Raw genomic sequence first — 20539 nt, 5'->3', positions numbered from 1 at the left:
AGGCAGAAGAGAAATCCAACCGTAAGAAACCAAGGCATAATTTAAAGATACGATACGTTTCGGTCAGTATCGAAGGATACTTAAAACCTTGACTCTTCCTTTCCTCATTTTAGCTATCTATAAGATAGCCTTTTCCCCTTCCTTAATGCGTAGATGGTTATAAAGATCTTCAAATTTCTTCGCCCTTGCTTTTCCCTCAATCTTCTTAGCTTCATTTCTAGCAAATTTATAACTTTTTAGATCCTCTACATCTTTAGTCCTTTGACATGTCTTAAAACTAGCTTTTTTAGCCTTAATGGTTACTTGAATCTCTGTTCCTTTCGACTCGCCTTTGACTAGTGACCTTCTTAAGAAAAGCAATCATCTCGTTCCACATCTGTTTAGCAAGACAGAAATTAAGAGAATGGCTCAAGTGAGTTGTTTGTTCACTCAGCCCTTTCATTTATATCTTTCAATAATAAGGCAGAATTACAAGAATACCCTGTACAGCCGACTATGCTAATAACTGGGAATAAACAAGTCAAAAACACAAAAATACCCTTATAGGGTTATATAACTCAACAATATCATATTAGTGTCTCCATCAAAGTCCCACTTTCCTTGGAATAAAATGAAGAAAAATTTTTAATATCACAAATTTTAGTTGTTTAGTTGCTTTAATCTAGTTAGTGCTTCCAGGCATCATAATTTGTGGCAATTGGAATTCTGTGTTTCTGATCATTATGACTGTATACATTATAATCATCATTTCTCTTGTTCAAGGCACATATCTGTACAGGTTTTGCGTGTATACCTTATTTTAAGTTTTGTGTCAACTTAATGCAGAAGTCGACCTTGAACCAGGGAAACCAGCGGGAATCGATTGCAGCCAGGATCAACACGATAAGGAACAAATTAAATAACTAAAACTCTGTTTTTTTTTATTGTTGTTTTCTATTACATATGAATGGAGAACATAAAGGAGAAGAAAGGAGAAGAAGATAAAGAAGAGAAGGGGGGGGGGGGGTAAAGGGAATGGCTCTCTCAGCCTGGTCTCTCACCCACAGCTATCCAAGCTGTTGAAACATGGAATTTCTCCCAAAACCGATGGCAACAAGGCCTGAAAATTCTTTTCTCCAAATCTGATTCAAGTATAACTGATGGGGCCTATTTATAGCTTGGCCTAAGCATCACAAAATAGAAAGTCACAAAAATAGAAACTAAATCTAACTAAAATGAAACAAAGGACTGAAATAGAAACTTAACATAATAGAGACTTCTAAATAAAAGCCAAGCAACTAAATAATTCTCTAACTTTGACAAGGTTTCAAAAATAGAAATAGATCCTTGTCAAAAAAAGGAAGCTAACTTGGTCTTCAATCTTCTAGAAGCTGTCCCATTGATCCTGGAGTGTCTTGCTGTCCAAGGCTTCTAGAATAGAGGCGCACATGATCTAAGCTGGGACCGAGAACACTGTTCACATAAACAGTAACTTTGTTTTTGAAATCTGTTTTTGTCCTGTTCTTCATGCTTTTTTCTGCATCACAACTCTTTGCCCATTTCATTGTCTTGCTGAATGCTTATAACATGATGCTACATTTCTTCTGGTTATACTCTATAGTCTGTCTCTTCCAAGTTTTTGTGATACCACAAATTCTTACAGGAATGATGGATTATTAGCTTTTGTGGAGAACTTCTTGAAGGATCATTTCTTACCTACGATGTTTGTGGATTATCGGAAAGGCGTCCAGCAAGCTATATCAAGCAAGTCCCTTGAACTATCATGGCTCAGTCAAATGTCAAGTATCTAATTGTCTGTGTATGTATAACAGGAACCTAAAAAAAAAAAAGAAAAAAAAATTATAAACTATCATCATCTTGTATTTTATTTCATTTTCGTTTCAGGCTTGCATAGTTATGTCTTATCAAGTATCAAATGTCTTTTGCATCAAATGACAGCACTATAAGTTACAGATATTAACTGTTCATGAATATTTGCTGTTCTTTTGTTAGTAATTCTGTAAGATCATTTTTTTTTGGATGAATAAAAAATTCATTAACTAAAACAAAGAAAGGGGGAGGGGAGAGGGAAATACAAGCACGAGCCAAAAAACAAAGCCCTGCCTAATCAGGGCAAGGACTTACAAAAAAAGGGGAAGAGCCCCAACAAAAACAGCACAGTAAAGAGATGGGAGACACCTGAACTAAAAGCAACCAAAGCCATCCATTGCGAAGCAAACTATCCACGATCCATTGGCTCACGACAGAGGGCATGACCTCTGATATCCAAGCTTAGAGGCAAAATCCTCTCCGAGCAGGGCAAGGAATAGGCACTGTAGGGACGATTCTTAGGAAAAGGAGGGCAGCTAGGGTTACGACTCAAAGGGACCGGGAGGGGGGGTTATTAGACTGGGGTACGATTCTTAGTAAGATCATTATTAATATGTCCCATCTCCATGCATGACTTGGATGATACATCTTGGCTCTGGAGTGGATGTGTTTGTAGCACATTGGAGATAGGGCCTGAGCTCTCTTTGCTTCTATGCATTACAAGCGCTAATTTCAAGAAGTATTTTATAGGTCCGGTTGCATTTCGGCCAAGAGCACATCCTGCTTCTACTTATACTCCTCAGATTGAGAGGGGACGTCCTGTCTTACAAGGTTTACTGGCTATTGATTTCTTGGCAAAAGAGGTGACTCAATATTCCATATGATAAGACCTCTTCAAAGCATGTATGGTTTCAAGTAACACATAGAGTCTTGCATGAATACTTCTTGCAATTGATTTGAAGTTCCATGAATACTGCAATCCAGCCCTTAATGGGTGTTCTAATTTTCAACCAAGCAGAGTGGATATCTAGATTTCCTAAACTTCTCTTATTCCTTTTTCAAAATAAATACTTTACTTTTATCACTAGGTATTTTATGAACTACCTAGTTGATATTTATCATTGATGTCAGGTGCTTTGTTGGACACAAGCAATGCCTAAATTTTCTGGTGACCTCGTGAAGTATGTGCAAACTTTCCTTGAACGAACATATGAAAGATGTCGGGCATCATACATGGAGGCATGTATTCTCCCAAACCCCTATTGTTTTATATATTGCTTTTCAGCCTTGTTAAGTATATATGTGCCATTCAGTTTTCTCTAGTCTGTTGCTAATAATAGGATGTGTAATCTTCTTGATATTGTAATAATGTAGTCACACATCAAGAATAGTAGCCGTTTTGATATTTTATGACTATGGGCCTTCGTTCCTAATATTTTTATCTGTGTTGGGTCCATTAGAAGGCCCAAAAATCTAGTCCAAGTGGGTTCACAAATTTATTTTTGGAGTTCAGTATTATCTTAGTAGCATTAGGAGTTTGAAAGGCAATTTATTTGGTCCTAGTCTTATTAGGATTTAGGAGTTGTAGTTTTCCCACTCACTTGGAGATCAATTATATTCTTTTCTGATGCAGAATTACAGCAGAAAAAAAAGGCAGTTTTGCCTGTGGGTAGTCTGCTCCAACTTTGAACCAGTTTTCTGGTTCTTTCCAGATGTTGCAGTTCAGCTCTGGTTCACCCAAGGAACCAGCAACCGTGGGCTCTTTTTTAAGACTCAATTTTTTTTTAAAAAATTTATTATTATTATGTTGCTAGTAGCATGGTTTAAAGTATCGACTGATACAATATGATATGGACCGATACGTATCGGTATCGCGATACGATACATACTGATACGTCTTTTTTTTTTTTTTAAATGGACTCTCGAATTGTATCAAAATGTATCGGCCAATACGGGCCGATACGATACGTAGCGATACCATCGATACGTCCAGTAAATGGTTCTGTGGGTGGTTTAATACGTATCGATACGTATCGGCCGATACGACACTGATACATACCGATATGTACCGATACCATCGATACTGTCCATAAAAAAGCCATTTTCACTCGCAGACTCGATACAACTCCTAATCTAACGAAAAAATGAAGGAAAACTCTCAATCAAGAGTCTAAAATCTTGCATTTAATCTTGGTTTTTCACACTTTTAGACTAAAAAACGAATCAATGAGTGTTACAACATCATCCTTTGCATCATCCAATACTCTTCATAGCTATAGACGATTACAACATGTAAGAAACCTCATCTTTTATAACAATTTCAATTTAATGCCTTTTTTTTTTTTTTTTGGTAGGTATTAATGCCCTTGTTTGGTTATACATTATTCACCATTTTAGTGTTTATGCATGACACTTGTTATATATTGCTTATTTATATTATTTTTTTGTTCCAAAAGTGTATTTCCATGTGTATCTTGACCATTTCTGTGTGTATCTGTATTGTTCGATACATATCTCTGATACAATACAATACGATACGTTTATTAAAATCACCCGACCGATACGATACCCGATACCGATACTTTAAACCTTGGCTAGTAGTCAGGCTGGAACAGGTTACTATAATTTCAGTCCTGTTTTCAAGCTGTTTGCCTTATTAGCTAGGAGTTTAGGAGGGCAACAAGCAATTTTAGAGTTCCCATTAATGGAAGGGGGGACAAAATGGAGAGGGAGACCCACACCTGATAGCTCAGGGGCCTTGTTGAAGAGAGGGGGGAGGACGAGGAAGCCTTAGGAGGAGGCAGGAAGGGAGAGGGAGTGGAGGCTAAGGATGGGGGTGGCCTGGGAGGTGGAGGAGGGGTCACGACCGGCTCAGGGTCAGACCCACACTGTTTATACTATTCTCAGTTTATTCTAGCTGCTTGAACATTATTATCCCACCATCAAGTTTCCTAGAATATCTTTAGCTACATTCTTAATATAAGTAGTCATCTCGTTCCACATCATATTAGTATCTTTATCAAAGTCCCACCTTCCCTTTGTTACTAATTTATTAGTAAATGTCTTTAAGTTTTCTTCTTAAGTTCCACCATCTTATCCTAGGGCAACTATTCTCACATTTTCTATGATTCAGAATTTTAAAACACATACCTATGACCATTAATGTATGTTGGTGGCATGTGGCAACAAACGGGAGATGGATTAAAGTGACAATACTTTGTCCAAGTTGCCTAGGTATACACTAGCTTTCAGGTTTTGCATGATTAATTAGTATTTTTGGTGTGCTTACAAATTTTGGTTGTTAACTGCTGCTTTTAAAAGCATTACCTGATTTTATCTTATCTTCAGATTCTGTTTTCGTCTTCCATTCACCCATGTAAATAGACCTGTTTCACGGACCATATTAGCTCTTTGGTTGCATTTATTAGTGATGCTCTGCATTTTTATTTATTTATTTTTTTTGGAGTTGGGATGTTCCTCTACTTTTGGGTGATTGGTGGGCTCAATCTTTTTATAAAGGTGCTCACGTAAGGGCTGGGTTTATGTCCTTCCGTCATAGTTTGTCATCTCTTTTCTCAATTTGAGCAATAAAATTCTAATTGCTGCCCAGGGTCTTGAATCTCAGGGTTAAAATAGAAAATACCACTAATTGACTTGAAAAAATGAAAGAGACATATAATGAATGATATCCAGATGATGTATCTCCCCTTTGAAGAGAGAGCAGCGGCAAACATCACAATATCATTATGAAAGCATTTCCAAAAGTCATATGCTTTATCCATTAAGTAAATCTTATATTGTTGAATTTAGCTCCCCTCCTAACCCTAAGAAGTGGCCCTACATAGCCTATTCCTTGTCTAGCATTGAGAAGATTATGCCTCTGAGCATGGATATCAGAGACCATGCCCTCTGTCGTGGCACTTTGGATCCTTAAACTTCTGGATAGTGCACTTGTCGAGGCCAGGTTTGGTTGCCTTTTTGTGGCTCGGCTTTTCCCTCTATAGTGTGTTGTAATTATTTGGGGCACTCTTTGCATCTATTATTATTTGGATTCATCTTAATAAAATTTTAGGGGCTGGCCCGGGTCCCAGAGAATATTCGGGTTAAAAAAATAAATTATTTGGGCCTCTCCGCCTTCTTTCTTGCAGGCCCTAGCTTCTCCTTTTGTAGACTGGGCCTTGTATTTGGTTTCCGATTGCTTAAACTCCCTCTTGTAGATATGCTTTATCCATTAAGTAAATCTTATATTGTTGAATTTAGCTCCCCTCCTTACCCTAAGATGCGGCCCTACATAGCCTATTCCTTGTCTAGCAATGAGAAGATTATGCCTCTTAGCATGGATATCAGAGACCATGCCCTCTGTCGTGGCACTTTGGATCCTTATACTTCTGGATAGTGCGCTTGTCGAGGCTAGGTTTGGTTGCCTTTTTGTGGCCCGGCTTTTCCTCTTTAGTGTATCATAATTATTTGTGGCTCTCTGCCTTCTTTCTTGCAGGCCCTAACTTCTTCTGTAGACTGGGCCTTGTATTTGGTTTGCGATTGCTTATACTCCCTCCCCACCCCCCTGTTTTCTCTCTTTGGTAATGGATTTTTTTATTCATCTGAAAAAAAATATTAGCATAACTATCAACTTTGAATTAGACGTATATAGTTCATGTCTTGTTGGGTATATAAGTTATAATGGTGAAATAATTACATAAATGCTGATATATCTCGTAATATGTGTATGATATCATGGCGGATCCATAAAACGATGTATAGATATTGGTCATGTTGAGTCTGCGTATAGGGTTTGAAATCTTAGGTCTTTGTAAGAGCTAGTGAACACATAAGCGATATGATACTTTGGACTCAAACTGAGTACTGTTTTGACTATATTAGCATGCTTGTTCTTCTCATGGAAGGGTAAATATTTTCTGAGCTGGATCTGATTTTGAAATTTATATCCATTAACCCATTTTCAGTCATTAGAAAATGTTGGTCCTGTTTGCTCAACTGAGCTATGATGCCAAAATAAGCAGCAGGGTGCTGAACATGCTGAGTTATTGAAATGCTAAGCATTTGCTCCTAAGATTATATCTTATATTATGAATTTCAGCTCATGTTAGTTTGAAATACTCAAAAAACTCTGGTAGATAATTGTATAGCTTAAAATTAAATGTCCAAGAATAGAAAAAGGGAAATGATAAATGTAAATTTTAGTTATTTGAATGGAGTTTGTCAACAAGGCCCATCTAGCATTCTTAGCAGGTACCTGAGATTGCAACTTCTTTTTGGAGGTGCTTGTAGTTTCTGGATATCTGTAACTGTGCTTTCTACTATCTTCTAGACTTTGTTTCGTATCAATTTATTTCATCCTGGTTAATATTCCAGGCAGTTCTAGAGAAGCTGAGTTATATGCTCATTGGGAGGCATGATGTTGAGAGCTTGATGCGATATGATCCAGCCAGTGTGTTGTTACCAAATTCATCTGGTCAGCAGATTATGGAAAACAATGTGTCTGATGCTGAAACTCTTGAAGTTGAGATGGAAATAAGTGATGTGTTACTGAGTTTGCAGCCAATCAAGCAGGTACATGTTTATCTGTCAAAAACCTACAAAGCTGAATTATTTGTTTCAGCACCACTAATGCACAAATATTGCAGAGACTAATTACTGGGTGGGTTACTTGAAATGCTTGCCCCTTAATCAGAATGCTTACTGATTTTATATCTTTTTGCCACTACACAATTTGATCGTAAATTTCACCAATGAATCAATATTGTTGTATAGAAATGTTACTCGTGGTTTTTGTTTTGTTCTTCTCTTCTGTGCAGGAAAATCTAATTCATGATGATAGCAAACTTGTTTTATTGGCATCTCTTAGTGATTCATTGGAATATGTGGCGGACTCCATTGAAAGGCAAGCATTCACATCTGTTCAAGCCTAACAGTTTGTACTAGAGATATCTTTTGTTGCACTTTATCCAGCTATTTGAGTCATGTGCAAGGTTCTAAATCTCAGTTTCAACCCAGGTTTTGACCAGCCAGAAACCAAGATTGTCTCGGTTTCGACCATATCTTGGTTGAAACCTGTTACTTTTTGCAGGCTAACTCGAACCTTGGTTTCGAGGGCCAGAAGTTTTTTTCTTGTCCTGATTCTAGTTGTTCTGTCTATTTTTGACATTTTGAACCAAATCCATGCATTAGTTTTGTAAATAATAAAGGAAAAGAAGAAGAAGAGAAGAGAAGAGAGGAGAAGAAAGAAGAAGAGAGAGAGCTGTAACTTGATGTTGAGTCTCCCACTTCATTCAATATATAATAAAACATAACCCTATGAAGGGCATAGATGGAAATACTGTAATGCCCCAAGTTTTTGAAAGCCTAAATGTGTTAATGAATAATTAATTCTCTATACCCAGGGCTATTTTCATAATTCTACACATCAGGGGTATTTTCGTATTTTTACACTTCAGGGACAAATCCGTAAACTGATAATTATTATTTTATTGCCATTGTGTGTAGAATTTAATTCTAGAGGTAACCTAGTACTGAATGGCAGATGACATTTAAGAATTAAAAAGTGTTTTCATTTTTTATTTAAATATTGTTTTGGGGATTTAATAAACAAGTGAGTATCTAGCTTAGTGGTTGAGACTTTAATTAACCATGAGGTCTTGGGTTCAAGTCTTAGGGGTGGGTGAACAACATAGTTAAATTTCTTTTATTAAGATTAGAGGGCAGAGATAAAATAGGAGAGTGAGTTAAAAATAAGTAAATAAATAAAAAAAGGGGGGGGGGGGAGGGGGGCAGAAATATTGTGTGTGAGAGGGAGAGAGAGAAACCGAGATAAAAAGGGAGAGAGTGAGAGAATCTTGCAAGAAAGAGAGGAAGAGGGAGAAACCGAGAGAGATAGGGAAAGAGAGAGACTTTCCTCAAGAGGGAAAGAAAGAGAGACATAAATAGAAGGAGATCAAAAGAGGGAAGGAGGTACCAAAAAAAAAAAGACAGATCGAGAGAGGAGAGAATTGTAGGAAGAGAAAGGGAGAAGAAGAAGAAGAGGTCGTGGAAGGAGAAGGGAGAAGGGAGAGGGACTGCCGTCAAGAAACAGTGCTGCTGTTTTTTTTTTAATTTTCCCATTCCACACTAGTGTCAAGGCAAGTAAGTGATCTACGCCGTCTTTTTGTTTTGCCTAATGCTTCTGATGGGAACCTACTCTGTTTTAAATTAATTTCTGGATTTTTGCTGCATAGGAACCTAGACTGTTTTAAAATAATTTCTGGTTGTTGCTGCATAGGAACCTAGACTGTTTTAAAGTAGCTTATGGTTTTTGCTGCATAGGAACCTAGACTGTTTTAAAGTTAATTTCTAAATTTTGTTGCATTGGAACCTTCTCTGATTTTAAAGTTAATTTCCGATTTTGCTGCATTGGAACCTTCTCTGATTTTAAAGTTAATTTCTAAATTTTGTTGCATTGGAACCTTCTCTGATTTAAAGCTAATTCCTGAATTTTTACTGCATTGAAACTTAAATTGTTTTAATGCTAATTCCTGATTTTTACTGTATTGAAACCTATACTGCTTTAAAGCTAATTCCTGAATTTTTACTGCATTGAAACTTACACTGTTTTAAAACTGATTTCTGATTTTGCTGCATTAAAACCTATATTGTTTTAAAGTAAAATTCTAGCTTTTCCCTACATTGAAAACCATTCTGTTTTAAGGTTAAAATCCTGGTTTAACCCTAAAACTGAGTCGTTCTTCCCATTTCAGATTTGATTCAATCGTCTTCCTGTTATGCCTTGGTTTTGGACTGCACTTCTGTTGAGTGACCTGCTGTACATGGGGTTTAGTACCTAGTTGGTCCTATTTGTACCTAGTCTTGTTGGGGGAGCGTGTAGGTACGTGTGTTGAGAGTGTATTTAGGTGATCTAAGATGAGATTTTTGGGGGAAAATAATGTACTGGTTTGATGCTTAGATTAGGGTATTAATGGAGGACAAAATGGTATCTTGCAGGTCGTGACTATTTTTGAGTACTTAGACAGAGAGTTGAAGTAGGAGACTTGCACACTGAAGTAAGTGGATTATAGCGAGTGTGCATCACATGTCTGTGTGGTATGTTTGACTTGTGTTTTATATGGTATGTTTGACTTGTGTTTTATGTGGAAGGTTGTCATTGAAAGTGATGAGATGCTGAATCATAGTAATTTAAATTGTATTTGTTGATGTGTGGCGACATTGTGAAAGTGGTTTTTGGGATTTTACCAGTGTTTACACTTGGTGTATTTTAAAAGTGTGATTGTTAAAGGGTGGTAAGTGATTGTAAGTGATTGCAAGTGATTGTAAGTGTTTGAGGGTAAATAGACTGCCCCGTGCTGGTGGAGAGTCATAGCCACCAGAGAGGTTTTCCGTGGAGCCGTGGAAATCATACCCACTGTGCACAAATGAGTTGTCAGTGGTGTATAATTAGTCACAGAGTGGGTGACAACTGTAAGTGATTGTAAGGGGGCCGTGTTTCCTCTCATGTTATGGGCGGTGGCAGCCTGTTTCCCTCAGTGCCGGCTAAAGTGATAAAAGGGGGGATTTCAAATGACAGAGTTCTTTTAAGTGTGAAGTTTTGAAGCAAGTGTTTTATCGAAGTTTTGAGAAATTCAAAAGATGTTTGATTTAATTGTTGTGAATGTTTGGTGGTTTTGTTTTGTTGTGTTGTACTCTTACTACTTTCTATCTTACTGGGCTGTCGAGCTCATCCCATTTAATTTTGACATTACAGAGGAATAAAGTGGAGGTACTAGTTGTAGTAGAGTTCGAGGGCGACTCAAGTTTTCTTTTAATTTATTTTATTTCAGTAGATGGATCTAGTAGAGAGCTACTTTATGTAAACTCTGATAGAGTGAATTGAAGTTTAAGTTAAGGACATACCTTAGATTGCCACCAGTAGGTACTTTATGGGATTGAAGAGTCATAATTAAATTTTTTTTTTTTTTTTGAGATTTGAATTTGATAGAGTTAGTTTATGCATGATTTTGTGAATGTTTATCGATCGTTGATCAGCGCCCGTGAGGGCTGTACCTTTACCTATATCCAGGTTTGGGTCGTTACAGAAGTGGTATCAGAGCACGATTTTGGGGTACAGTCTGGTGGCATAGGGACATCAATAGTGGAATTATAATGAATCATAATATACCGACACTGTAGGATGATTGATTAGTTGAACTAAAAACTTTATAATAATTATGGATAATTTTTTTCTGTTAATAGGGAAATGAATCCTTATGAGAGAAGGAGGACAACTGTTGCTGGAGGACAGGATGATCCGGTGAGAGTGATCGAACAGTTTAGGAAGCTACGGCCAACTGCCTTCAAGGGTACCACTGACCCATTAGTTGCTGAGTCTTGGGTGCGGGAGATGAATAAGATTTTCAGATTGTTGGGGATTACTGATGCAATGAAGGTGGAGTGTGCTACTTTCATGTTTCAAGGAGATGTTGATTACTGGTGGGAGACAACTAGGGGAGTGCTTGAAGGGGGGAACCAGCCCGTGACTTGGCAGAGATCCCTATAGGCGTTTATTGAAAAATATTTCCCATCTACCATCCATCAACAGAAGGAGGCGGAGTTTTTGCGACTGCAACAAGGGACCAGTACTGTGGCCGAGTATGAAAGGAAGTTTGATGTGCTGGCCCGTTTCACACCACGAATGGTGGACACAGATGAGAGGAAGGCTAGGCGATGCGAGGATGGATTGAAACCGGAGATCAAGATGGTGGTTGCTACCCACCAATCTGATGTTTATAGTGACGTGTTGAAGCGAGCCCTGATTGTGGAGAACAATAGTAAAGATGTAAGCCGCCCTAAAGCAAATGAACAAAGGAAGAAATTCAAACCGAACAATTATCACAGTGGTATTGCTAGGGGAGGGTGAGGTGGTGATTCCAATAAGAAACCTATAGGAAATTGCCCCATGTGTGGGAAGGCTCATTTTGGTGAATGTCGTTTAGGAACTGTGAGGTGCTACAAGTGTGGAGGGCTGGGATACTATGCAAATGAATGTACAAAGCAACAGAGAGAAAAAAGTTGTTTCAAGTGTAGGAAGGCAGGACATTTGATCAATGATTGTCCTGAATGGTCCAAGTAGAAGAACCAAGGAAATCAGGGTGGATAGAGACCCAAGGTACAAGGGAGAGTTTATGCACTGACCGAGTAGGATGTTGAGGCGTCGCTTGAGGTTGTGGCAGGTACACATATTATCTCTGATCGGCCAGCTTATATTCTTTTTTATTCTGGATCAACTCATTCTTTTATTTCGCATGCTTTCTCAACAAAGATAAATATTATGGAAAGTGTTTTGGGTAGTGGGTTGTCTGTTGCCACCCCATTTGGTAAAATTCCATAAATCTTAATATGGTAAAACATTGCTACATCCAAGATTGCTTAAATTTGATTTATATTGAAGGAGTTATGTACAAATCCAAGATTGCTTAAATCTGATTTATATTGAAGGAGTTATGTACTAGTCAAACTTAATTTGGTGTGCGTGAATGCTGTCAAAATCGCTCTGATGGAAATTTTTTTTTGGACATCAAAACAAATGAATAGTTTACCGCACTTTTGGTTTTTAGCAATGTTTTACCAGAATAAGATTTATGGAATTTTTAGATTTGAGAAAAACCCCAGCCGTCGAAAATCCAGTTTTTGTTCTTGAACTCGGGGGTTGACTATTTTTCTTTTTAGAATTTGATTTTTTAACTATTTTTGGATCCGCATCCTCAGTCTCATCCTCCTCAGTCAGGTAATACTTCTCCTTCTGAATTAGATCTTCCCATTGCTATGAGAAAAGGGAAGAGAGCCTGTACTAACCCCATAGCCTAGTTTATTTCCTATGATTCTAGTTTTCCTACAGGTATTGCCTGTTCCACTGCCCTTGAGTCCTCTTCCATTCCCAAAAATGTCACAAAGGCCTTATCCGATCCAAAATGGATGCAAGGAATGTCTGAGGAAATGGTGGCTCTGGAAAACAACAATACTTAGACACTAGTTGATCTTCCCAGGGGGAGAACTCCAGTTAGATGCAGATGGGTTTATACCATAAGTATAGATCCGATGGTATAGTGGAAAGATACAAAGCTAGGCTGGTTGCAAAAGAGTATAGTCAAGTGTATGGCATTGACTACCAGGACACTTTTGCCCCTGTAGCAAGCATAACTCAATCAGGGTTCTTCTTTCAGTGGCAGCCAATAAAGATTGGCCAAAGTACCAATTAGATGTGAAGAATGCATTTCTTCATGGAGATTTAACAGAAGAAGTGTACATGTAGCCTCCACTTGGTTTTAAGTATCTCTCAGCTGAAGGAAAAGTGTGTCTCTTGAAGAAAGCTCTCTATGGCCTCAAACAGTTTCCTAAGGCCTGGTTTGAGAGATTTAGACAAGCCATCCTAAAGAATGGGTATTATCAAAGTCAAGCTGACCACACCTTGTTTGTCAAAAGAGGTAATAGTATAGTTACAGCTCTCATTGTCTATGTTGATGACTTTGTGGTAACTGGGAATGATGTTACTGAGATAAACAGATTGAAGTCTTATCTGGCTAAACAGTTTGAGATCAAAGACCTTGGACTCTTAAAATACTTCTTGGGTATTGAAGTATCTAGATCAAGGAACGGAATCAACATCTGCTAAAGGAAATTTGTCTTGGATCCATAGTTATCAAGGCGGCGCCATGGCGTCCAAGCGGTTTTACAGGGTCTAGGCGGTTGGACGCTTTATTGTGCAACACAAAGGCGAGCGCCTTAGACACCAAGGCGTAGCCTTAAGCGCCTTGGGACGCCATTTCGTCTAGGCGGTCGCCTTAGGCCCTTTTTTTTTTACTTTTGTTTTTAAATTTTTTTTATGTTTTAATAAGTTATTCTAATTGGAAATATCTCCTTGGGGGTATATTTTTAGTTCCATGCTCTGAGAAGCATGGAATCATATGTTAAAAGTTAAAACTTAAAATAAAAAAAAACAAAACCTAAAAAGTAAATACGCAAATTATCAAATCGAATTAGTCGATTGGTTTCACCTTCGCCTTTGCGACATTCCAAAATCAAAAGAAAAAAAAAACGAAAGAGAAAAGAAGCAGCGGCAGCGGCGACTTGAGACTTCCTTCGAGGCTTCCCTCTCAGTCCTCAGTCCTTCGAGCCTTCTAAAATCTAAACCCCTTTATTTCTGACATCTCATTCTCAATCTCCAGAGAAAAGAAGCAGCGGCAGCGGCGACTTGCAGGAGTTGCAGCGGCGACTTGAGAGTTGAGACTTCAGTCCTTCGAGGCTTCCCTCTCAGTCCTCAGTCCATCAAGGCTTCTAAAATCTGTGCCCTTCATTTCCGACATCTCATTCTCCATCTCTAGAGTCCAGTCTCCACCCCCACCGGTTTCCGGCGACATCCCCTGCCTCCACCGGTAAGTATTGTAATTTTGTGCACTTGTGCATTCTTTTTTTTTCTTCTTCTTCTAATATCCAAAGTCCAAACCCTTTTCTTCTAACCACATCTTTCTATTTCTTCCTTTTGCAGCGGAAACCAGCTGTCTTCCTTTACTCTGGCAACAAATTCCGGCCAGCACTGCAGTAAGTCAGTAAGTATTTTGATTTTTTTATTTTGATTTCAGTTCTTCTCTTTTGATTTCAGTTCTTCTCGTACTCCCTTTCTTCCGGTTATCTCTGTGTTTTGTTATTTTTCTTTTGCAAGTTCAATTCGTAGTCCCTTTATTCCTGTTTTAGTCATTTAGAGTAATGGTTTTTATGATTGTACTGTTCTGAATCTGCTGCAATGGGGTTGGAAGTTGGAACATAGTTGTTTATGTTTGTCAGTTTGTGTCTTTGTGATTGTATTGTTCATAAAAAATCTATTTTGTTTTCTGATTTTGGATAGAATTTCTAATCCCTGTCTATGCTTTGAAATGATTTGAAACACTCTGCTTTTTATTCCCCCCTCTGCCTCTCACTTGTTTATTTAAATGCAGATTCTTCCTGATTTTGATTTCCCCATTTTTACGTTATAGTGTTATACCCTTTTGGGTGTTTTTTTTTGGGTCATAGTGGCTTCATGATTGCACTTATTTAGACACATTGGCACTGTATTGCAACTTGAAGCAGTACCAGCACTTCTCCAACCATGCTCTAGGATGTCATATGATTCATATTTCTTAATTAAACCTTTTGCATAAAAAAGGTGCCAATGTTTGTGCTGTTGTAGTACTTCTAGTCTTCTATTAGAACGCCTTGTACGCCAAGGCAACGCCTTACGGCCGCCCTATCGCCAAGGCGCTTAGGAAGGCCCTCTAAAGCCGTGGTCACCTTGCCGCCTTGATAACTATGCTTGGATCTTCTGAAAGAGACAGGCATGATGGGGTGCAAACCAGCAACTTCCCCCATTGATCCAAATCAAAAGGTTTGAAGATTATTTCTCTAGTTCTGAGCATATAAAAAATAAAGTGGTGAATTGGCTGAGAGACTTAACTTTTCTATTAAATGTTAACTCCCCGGGTTCATACATGGATTCCTTATCCCTAAAGTAAAGCTTGGTGATGAATGTGGTTCTTCTCTTATAGATGCTAGCATGTACCAAAGATTGGTTGGGAAACTAATCTATCTCTCCTTGACTCAACCAGACATCTCTTATGCAGTTCAGTTCATGCATGCTCCCAAGAGTGGACATCTGGATGCGGTGTATCGCATCATTAGATACTTGAAATCTTGTCTAGGAAAATGTCTTCTATTTGCCAGGCATGATCATTGGCAGATTGAAGGCTACACAGATGCTGATTGGGCTGGTTTAGTCTCTGATAGGAGATCTACTTCTGGGTACTATACCTTTGTGGGTGCTAATCTAGTTACCTGGAGGAGCAAGAAACAACCAGTTGTAGCTAGATGCAGTGCAGATTCTGAGTTTAGGGCCATGGCTCATGGAGTGTGTGAGCTTATATGGCTAAAGAGACTACTTCAAGACTTGAGTGTTGAAACTGAAGGGCCAATGAGACTTTATTGTGACAACAAAGCTGCTATAAGCATTGCCCATAATCCGGTTCAGCATGATCGAACCAAACATATTGAGGTTGATCGACACTTCATCAAAGAGAAGCTGGATTCTAGGTGCATTTGTACTCCCTTTGTGAAGATAGGTGATCAAGTAGCAGCTATCTTCACCAAGGATCTCATTTCTTAGTCTATTTAGAATGTATTACATTTTTTCTCCAGCTTGAGGGGGAGTGTTAGAGTTATTAGAATAGTTGTATAAGGGTTGTTCTGTCATTGTCTTATTATTAGACATGGCTAAGTTGTATTTTTGTTAATTCTTCTTTATTTTTATTTACCTCCCTAGGGAGGTCTATGTAATTCTTAGAAGTTATTAATGAAGTGAATGTGTGTTGAGAATTACTCAACACACATAATCGATTCTCCCAAACTCTCTTCTTCTTTCCCTCTTCTCTTCTCTCCTTCTTCCTCTTGCTGTAAATCTCTTCTGCCTTACTAGAATCGATCCATCTTCAAGTTCTAACTGTATTTGCTTATTTATGAATATTATCTGAAGTAAATGAACATTTACTTAAATGATATTAGGCATAAAAAAGTGTCTGTCTTGGTTTCTGGCATAAATAGGTGTCTGTATACCAAGATTTGCATAAATAGGTGTTTGTATACCAAGATTTCCTAGGCGAGATCTGACACTCATATAATGGTGTTTGGGTCGAAATCTCTGTCGGGTCAATACGAGATTTCGAGCGAGTCGGGGTAAAATGGGATTTCGACCTTCACTCGTCTCGAGCTTTTGAAATATCGAGATATGTGCGAGATCTCGTCGAGATCTCGCGAGCTCTTGTTCCATGGTTCAAAGTGCTGTGTGACCGATGTATTCCTTTAATACTTAAAGGAAAGTTCTGTAGAACTGTGGTATGACCGGCTATGATGTATGGGGCAGAATGTTGGGCAGTTAAGAAGTGTCATATTGAGTATTGTGAAGCAGTGCAGCAGAGATGAAGATGTTAAGATGGATGTGCGGAAAAACTAGGAAGGATAAATTAAGGAACGAATGTATTAGAGGTGACTTGGAAGTTGCCCCGGATCAACAAGAAGCTCCGAGAGATTCGTTTGAGGTGGTATGGTCATGTTCAACGGAGGCCTACGGACGCCCCAGTAAGCATAGTTCGAGAACTCGTTTCGTTTCGGTATTTCGAGCTGACCGAAATATCCGAAATATTCGAAATTTGGAATATTTCGGTCGAAATATTGTATTTTTTCTGGTATGTTTCGATAGGTCATTTCGGTGGGTTTTAGGCCAAGTTAAGGCCTGAAACTTCATGGAAACCCTATTTTAGGCTATATAAACACATTTAAATGTTCAAATTGCAAAAATAGTCATCCAAAATGGTGTTTTGGATGTGCACCATTGATTGGCAATGTACGGTCGAACCCTAATGTATAAGTGTATAACTTAGTTAATTACACATTTACATATACACATTGTACATTAAACAAGTAAATTGACTTGGAACTAAGTTGGAAACATAATGACTCATAAGTTAAGTCATAAATCATAATATTAAGTACATAAGACATCAAGTCAATAACAAGTTAACAAATAGCAACTTAAGAGTTAAGATTTAAGAAGATGATATCAAACATTCCAAATCACAATATGTCAATATCCCCAATTGTCCCCTACAAGGCTACAAGTCAAGTAGTCAACTAGTCATCATTCATCTCAAATGTTTACAAATTTGCTAATAATAACTACTCCGCCATCCAGGATCAACCCCACTCATGGTCCGCTGGAGCCGACGTGTATTGCTCTCCGACTATAGGACAAATGCATGCCACGTCATAGTCTGGGAGAAGAAGCGAGTATAGTCATCCACAGTGGCCATGTAAATCGCATCATCAACATCTTTGAAGGTAACTTATCCTAGGATATAGGTCACCAAATCGTGAAGAAGTACTACCCACCGATCCACTATGATATGAGTCATATGACGGCTCCTGGGAGCATGTACGGGTTGTGCGGCTGCGGCTGGTGGGTTGGGTAGCCAGTATAGGAAAAGAAGTCATGCACAAAAGACAATCCACTATATCCTTGTGATTGGGAGTCATACTCAAAACTGGGAATGGATGGAGAAGATATAGGGTACTGCCCAGAATGCCCTTCGCCACATGGATGTGAATGAGATGAACCATGCTCTGATTGTGCTGGAGATGGACTGCTGTCTACATGAAAAGATGGGGCACGGAAATGCCCACTCGATCTACTGTCTCTATCGCCAATACTCAGTCCACCAACAGAGCCAGATAGGGCATCAATGTCCATAAGCTCAGCCTGCCTACTAGTACCACTACCACGACCACCAGGACGGGACTGGCCACGCTGCTTTCTCGAGTAGGTCGAGGTGGACGATGTGGGCCGTGTGGCTGGTGTGGGGCCGGTGGGGGCACGGATTGCCTCTTGCTGCTCTTGTACCACAAACGGGACTCGAGTTCCCTCATATGCTTGACCACCATCACCATCATCATCACGTCCATCATTACCTTCATCATCACCTCCATCATCACCATCTCCACCAGGACCACCACCACCATCTCCACCATCACCATCTCCACCACCACCATCTCCACCAGATGACATAGACCAATCTTCATCCTCCTCATCAACACCACCAGTAGACTGGAACGGTATGGGTGACGCGTCCCGTGCATGTACCTCACCCTCTGCAGCCATGAAGTCATCCACATCAGCTTGTATGTGTTCAGCTATCATGGGGTCAGGTCTACCTCCAGGCTGATCTAACACTGGCTCACCTCTATCCCTCACCCAATCAATAATAGGATCTTCATCATCTGACTCCACCTGGAAAATGTCGGCGAGATCGATATTTTCCCTGATACCCTCTTGTCCCATGCGTATGTGTTGCATCTTCAACCTCAAATTATAATGCACATACACTAAGTCAGAGAGACGTTCGTAACCCAATCTATTTCTCCTCTTGGAGTGGATGAGAGAAAATGTACTCCAATTCCGTTCACGACGGATGCTGAACATGTCTGGGAGAGAACCTTGATTGCTATTTTTCTTAAATTGTTTGCCGAACCCCCATACAACACCCACCATTCAGCTGCATTACAACAAAAGAAACATGTCACCTTCATTTCAAAAGAATAAGATATTGAATTGAGTAATGACTAATGAAGTAATGACTAATGAGTACCGGCATCACCGCGTGTCCGGCCTTGCTGTGCAGCTTCGGTTCCAAAACTTCCCAATGCATCCCTAAAAGTCTTCAACTATAATCATTTGGAAAATATTTAAAATTAGTAATGACTCGTTACTATTTAGTATTGAATTGAGTAATTCCAAATGAATTATAACTTATAAGACTCACCTCATTGTTGCATATCGCCTGTAATTTACTATTCGGCTCCAACTTGGCAACTACTTCTTTGACTGCGTCAATAAGACTATTATTCAACCCAAGCCTATGACTGTATTGGTACTTGGGGTTCAAATAATATGCTGAAATTGACATTACATATTCACTAGTTAGTAATATATCCTTCAAATTAACTTTAAAAGATGTAATTGCATAAAAAACAAAGAGTGTACACTCACCAGCCTTATGCAGTGGATGCATAAGTTGATTTTCCCAGCGCTCCTTGATTCTCGTGGATTTGCATTGTAAACACCTTCATTCATCAAGTCTATGGAAGCATATAGATGTGGCATGGTTGGTCCCTTGATAGCAGAATCAACTATATGCAAAACCTTGACCACTGGGTCCAGAAGTTGTACCACTTTATGCAACTTAGACCAAAAGTCATCTGATGAAATTGTAGCTTGTGCTTTCCTACCACCATGGGTATTGGACCCATTCTAGTTGAACCAGTCTTCAGAAGCAAACATTGATCTCAGTCCAGACTTCTTGGTTACTCTTGAGTGCAATGTAGTTGGTGGCGAATCTAGTTATGCCTGGCCTCACTAAGTCACCCCCACACTTCTCCCTCAAGAGGTTTAGTGCAAACCCATGGTTGTAGACAAAGTTGGTCATTTGCCTTGCCTTTTCCACGACATGTTGTACCAATTTGATCTTTCCCATGTCCTTCAACATGAGGTCTATACAATGGGCAGCACATGGAGTCCAAAACAACCGGTACTTATTGTTTTGCATCAACCTCTCACCGGCACTCTTGTAGTTGCTTCCGTTGTCCGTTACAATTTGGACAACGTTCCCCACTCCTACATCTTCTACCACTTCCTTCAGCAATTTGTAGATATACTTTGCATCCTTTTTCTCCTTGGATGCATCAACAGACTTCAGAAAGACTGTCCTCCCATCACAATACACCATAAAGTTGATGATGGACTTTCTTGTAGGACCAGTCCAACCATCACACATTATGGTCACCCCATAGTTCTCCCACAGCCCCCTCATTTCATTGATGTAGTCTTCAAGCTCTCTCTTCTGTTGGGGCAAATACACATTCATAATCTCATATGGGGTGGGCCCCTTATACCCTGGGCCAGCCTCAGCAATGGAATCTATCATAGTCTGATAAAAGGGGCCTTGTGCTGTGTTTGCTGGGATGGTATGGTATAACATCCACTTAGCTATAGATTCCTTCACCATCCCCTTCAGATTTTTCCATGCTCCCTTGATTTTTGGTTGTTTGTTGCCTTTCTTTCTATAAACACCAGGTGCTTGGTGAAGTGCTGGGTCATCTTGTGGTGGTG

At 39.1% G+C, this 20539-nt stretch overlaps 1 protein-coding gene across 1 annotated transcript in view; it reads left to right on the top strand.

Moving 5' to 3' along the window:
- Window positions 1–20539, top strand: part of LOC122654531 (exocyst complex component SEC8-like) — a 115878-nt gene that overhangs the window by 72898 nt on the left and 22441 nt on the right. Inside the window, exons 15-19 of the mRNA XM_043848658.1 lie at window positions 1643–1743; window positions 2560–2672; window positions 2941–3048; window positions 7183–7380; window positions 7626–7711. Of these exons, the coding sequence (XP_043704593.1) occupies window positions 1643–1743; window positions 2560–2672; window positions 2941–3048; window positions 7183–7380; window positions 7626–7711 (606 nt within the window). The remainder of the gene's footprint in view (window positions 1–1642; window positions 1744–2559; window positions 2673–2940; window positions 3049–7182; window positions 7381–7625; window positions 7712–20539) is intronic.

Source organism: Telopea speciosissima, chromosome 3, assembly GCF_018873765.1.
Source record: "Telopea speciosissima isolate NSW1024214 ecotype Mountain lineage chromosome 3, Tspe_v1, whole genome shotgun sequence".
In the NCBI taxonomy this organism is placed as follows: domain Eukaryota; kingdom Viridiplantae; phylum Streptophyta; class Magnoliopsida; order Proteales; family Proteaceae; genus Telopea; species Telopea speciosissima.
Note: the sequence above shows the minus strand (reverse complement) of the source record. Positions and strands in the feature narration are given on the sequence as shown.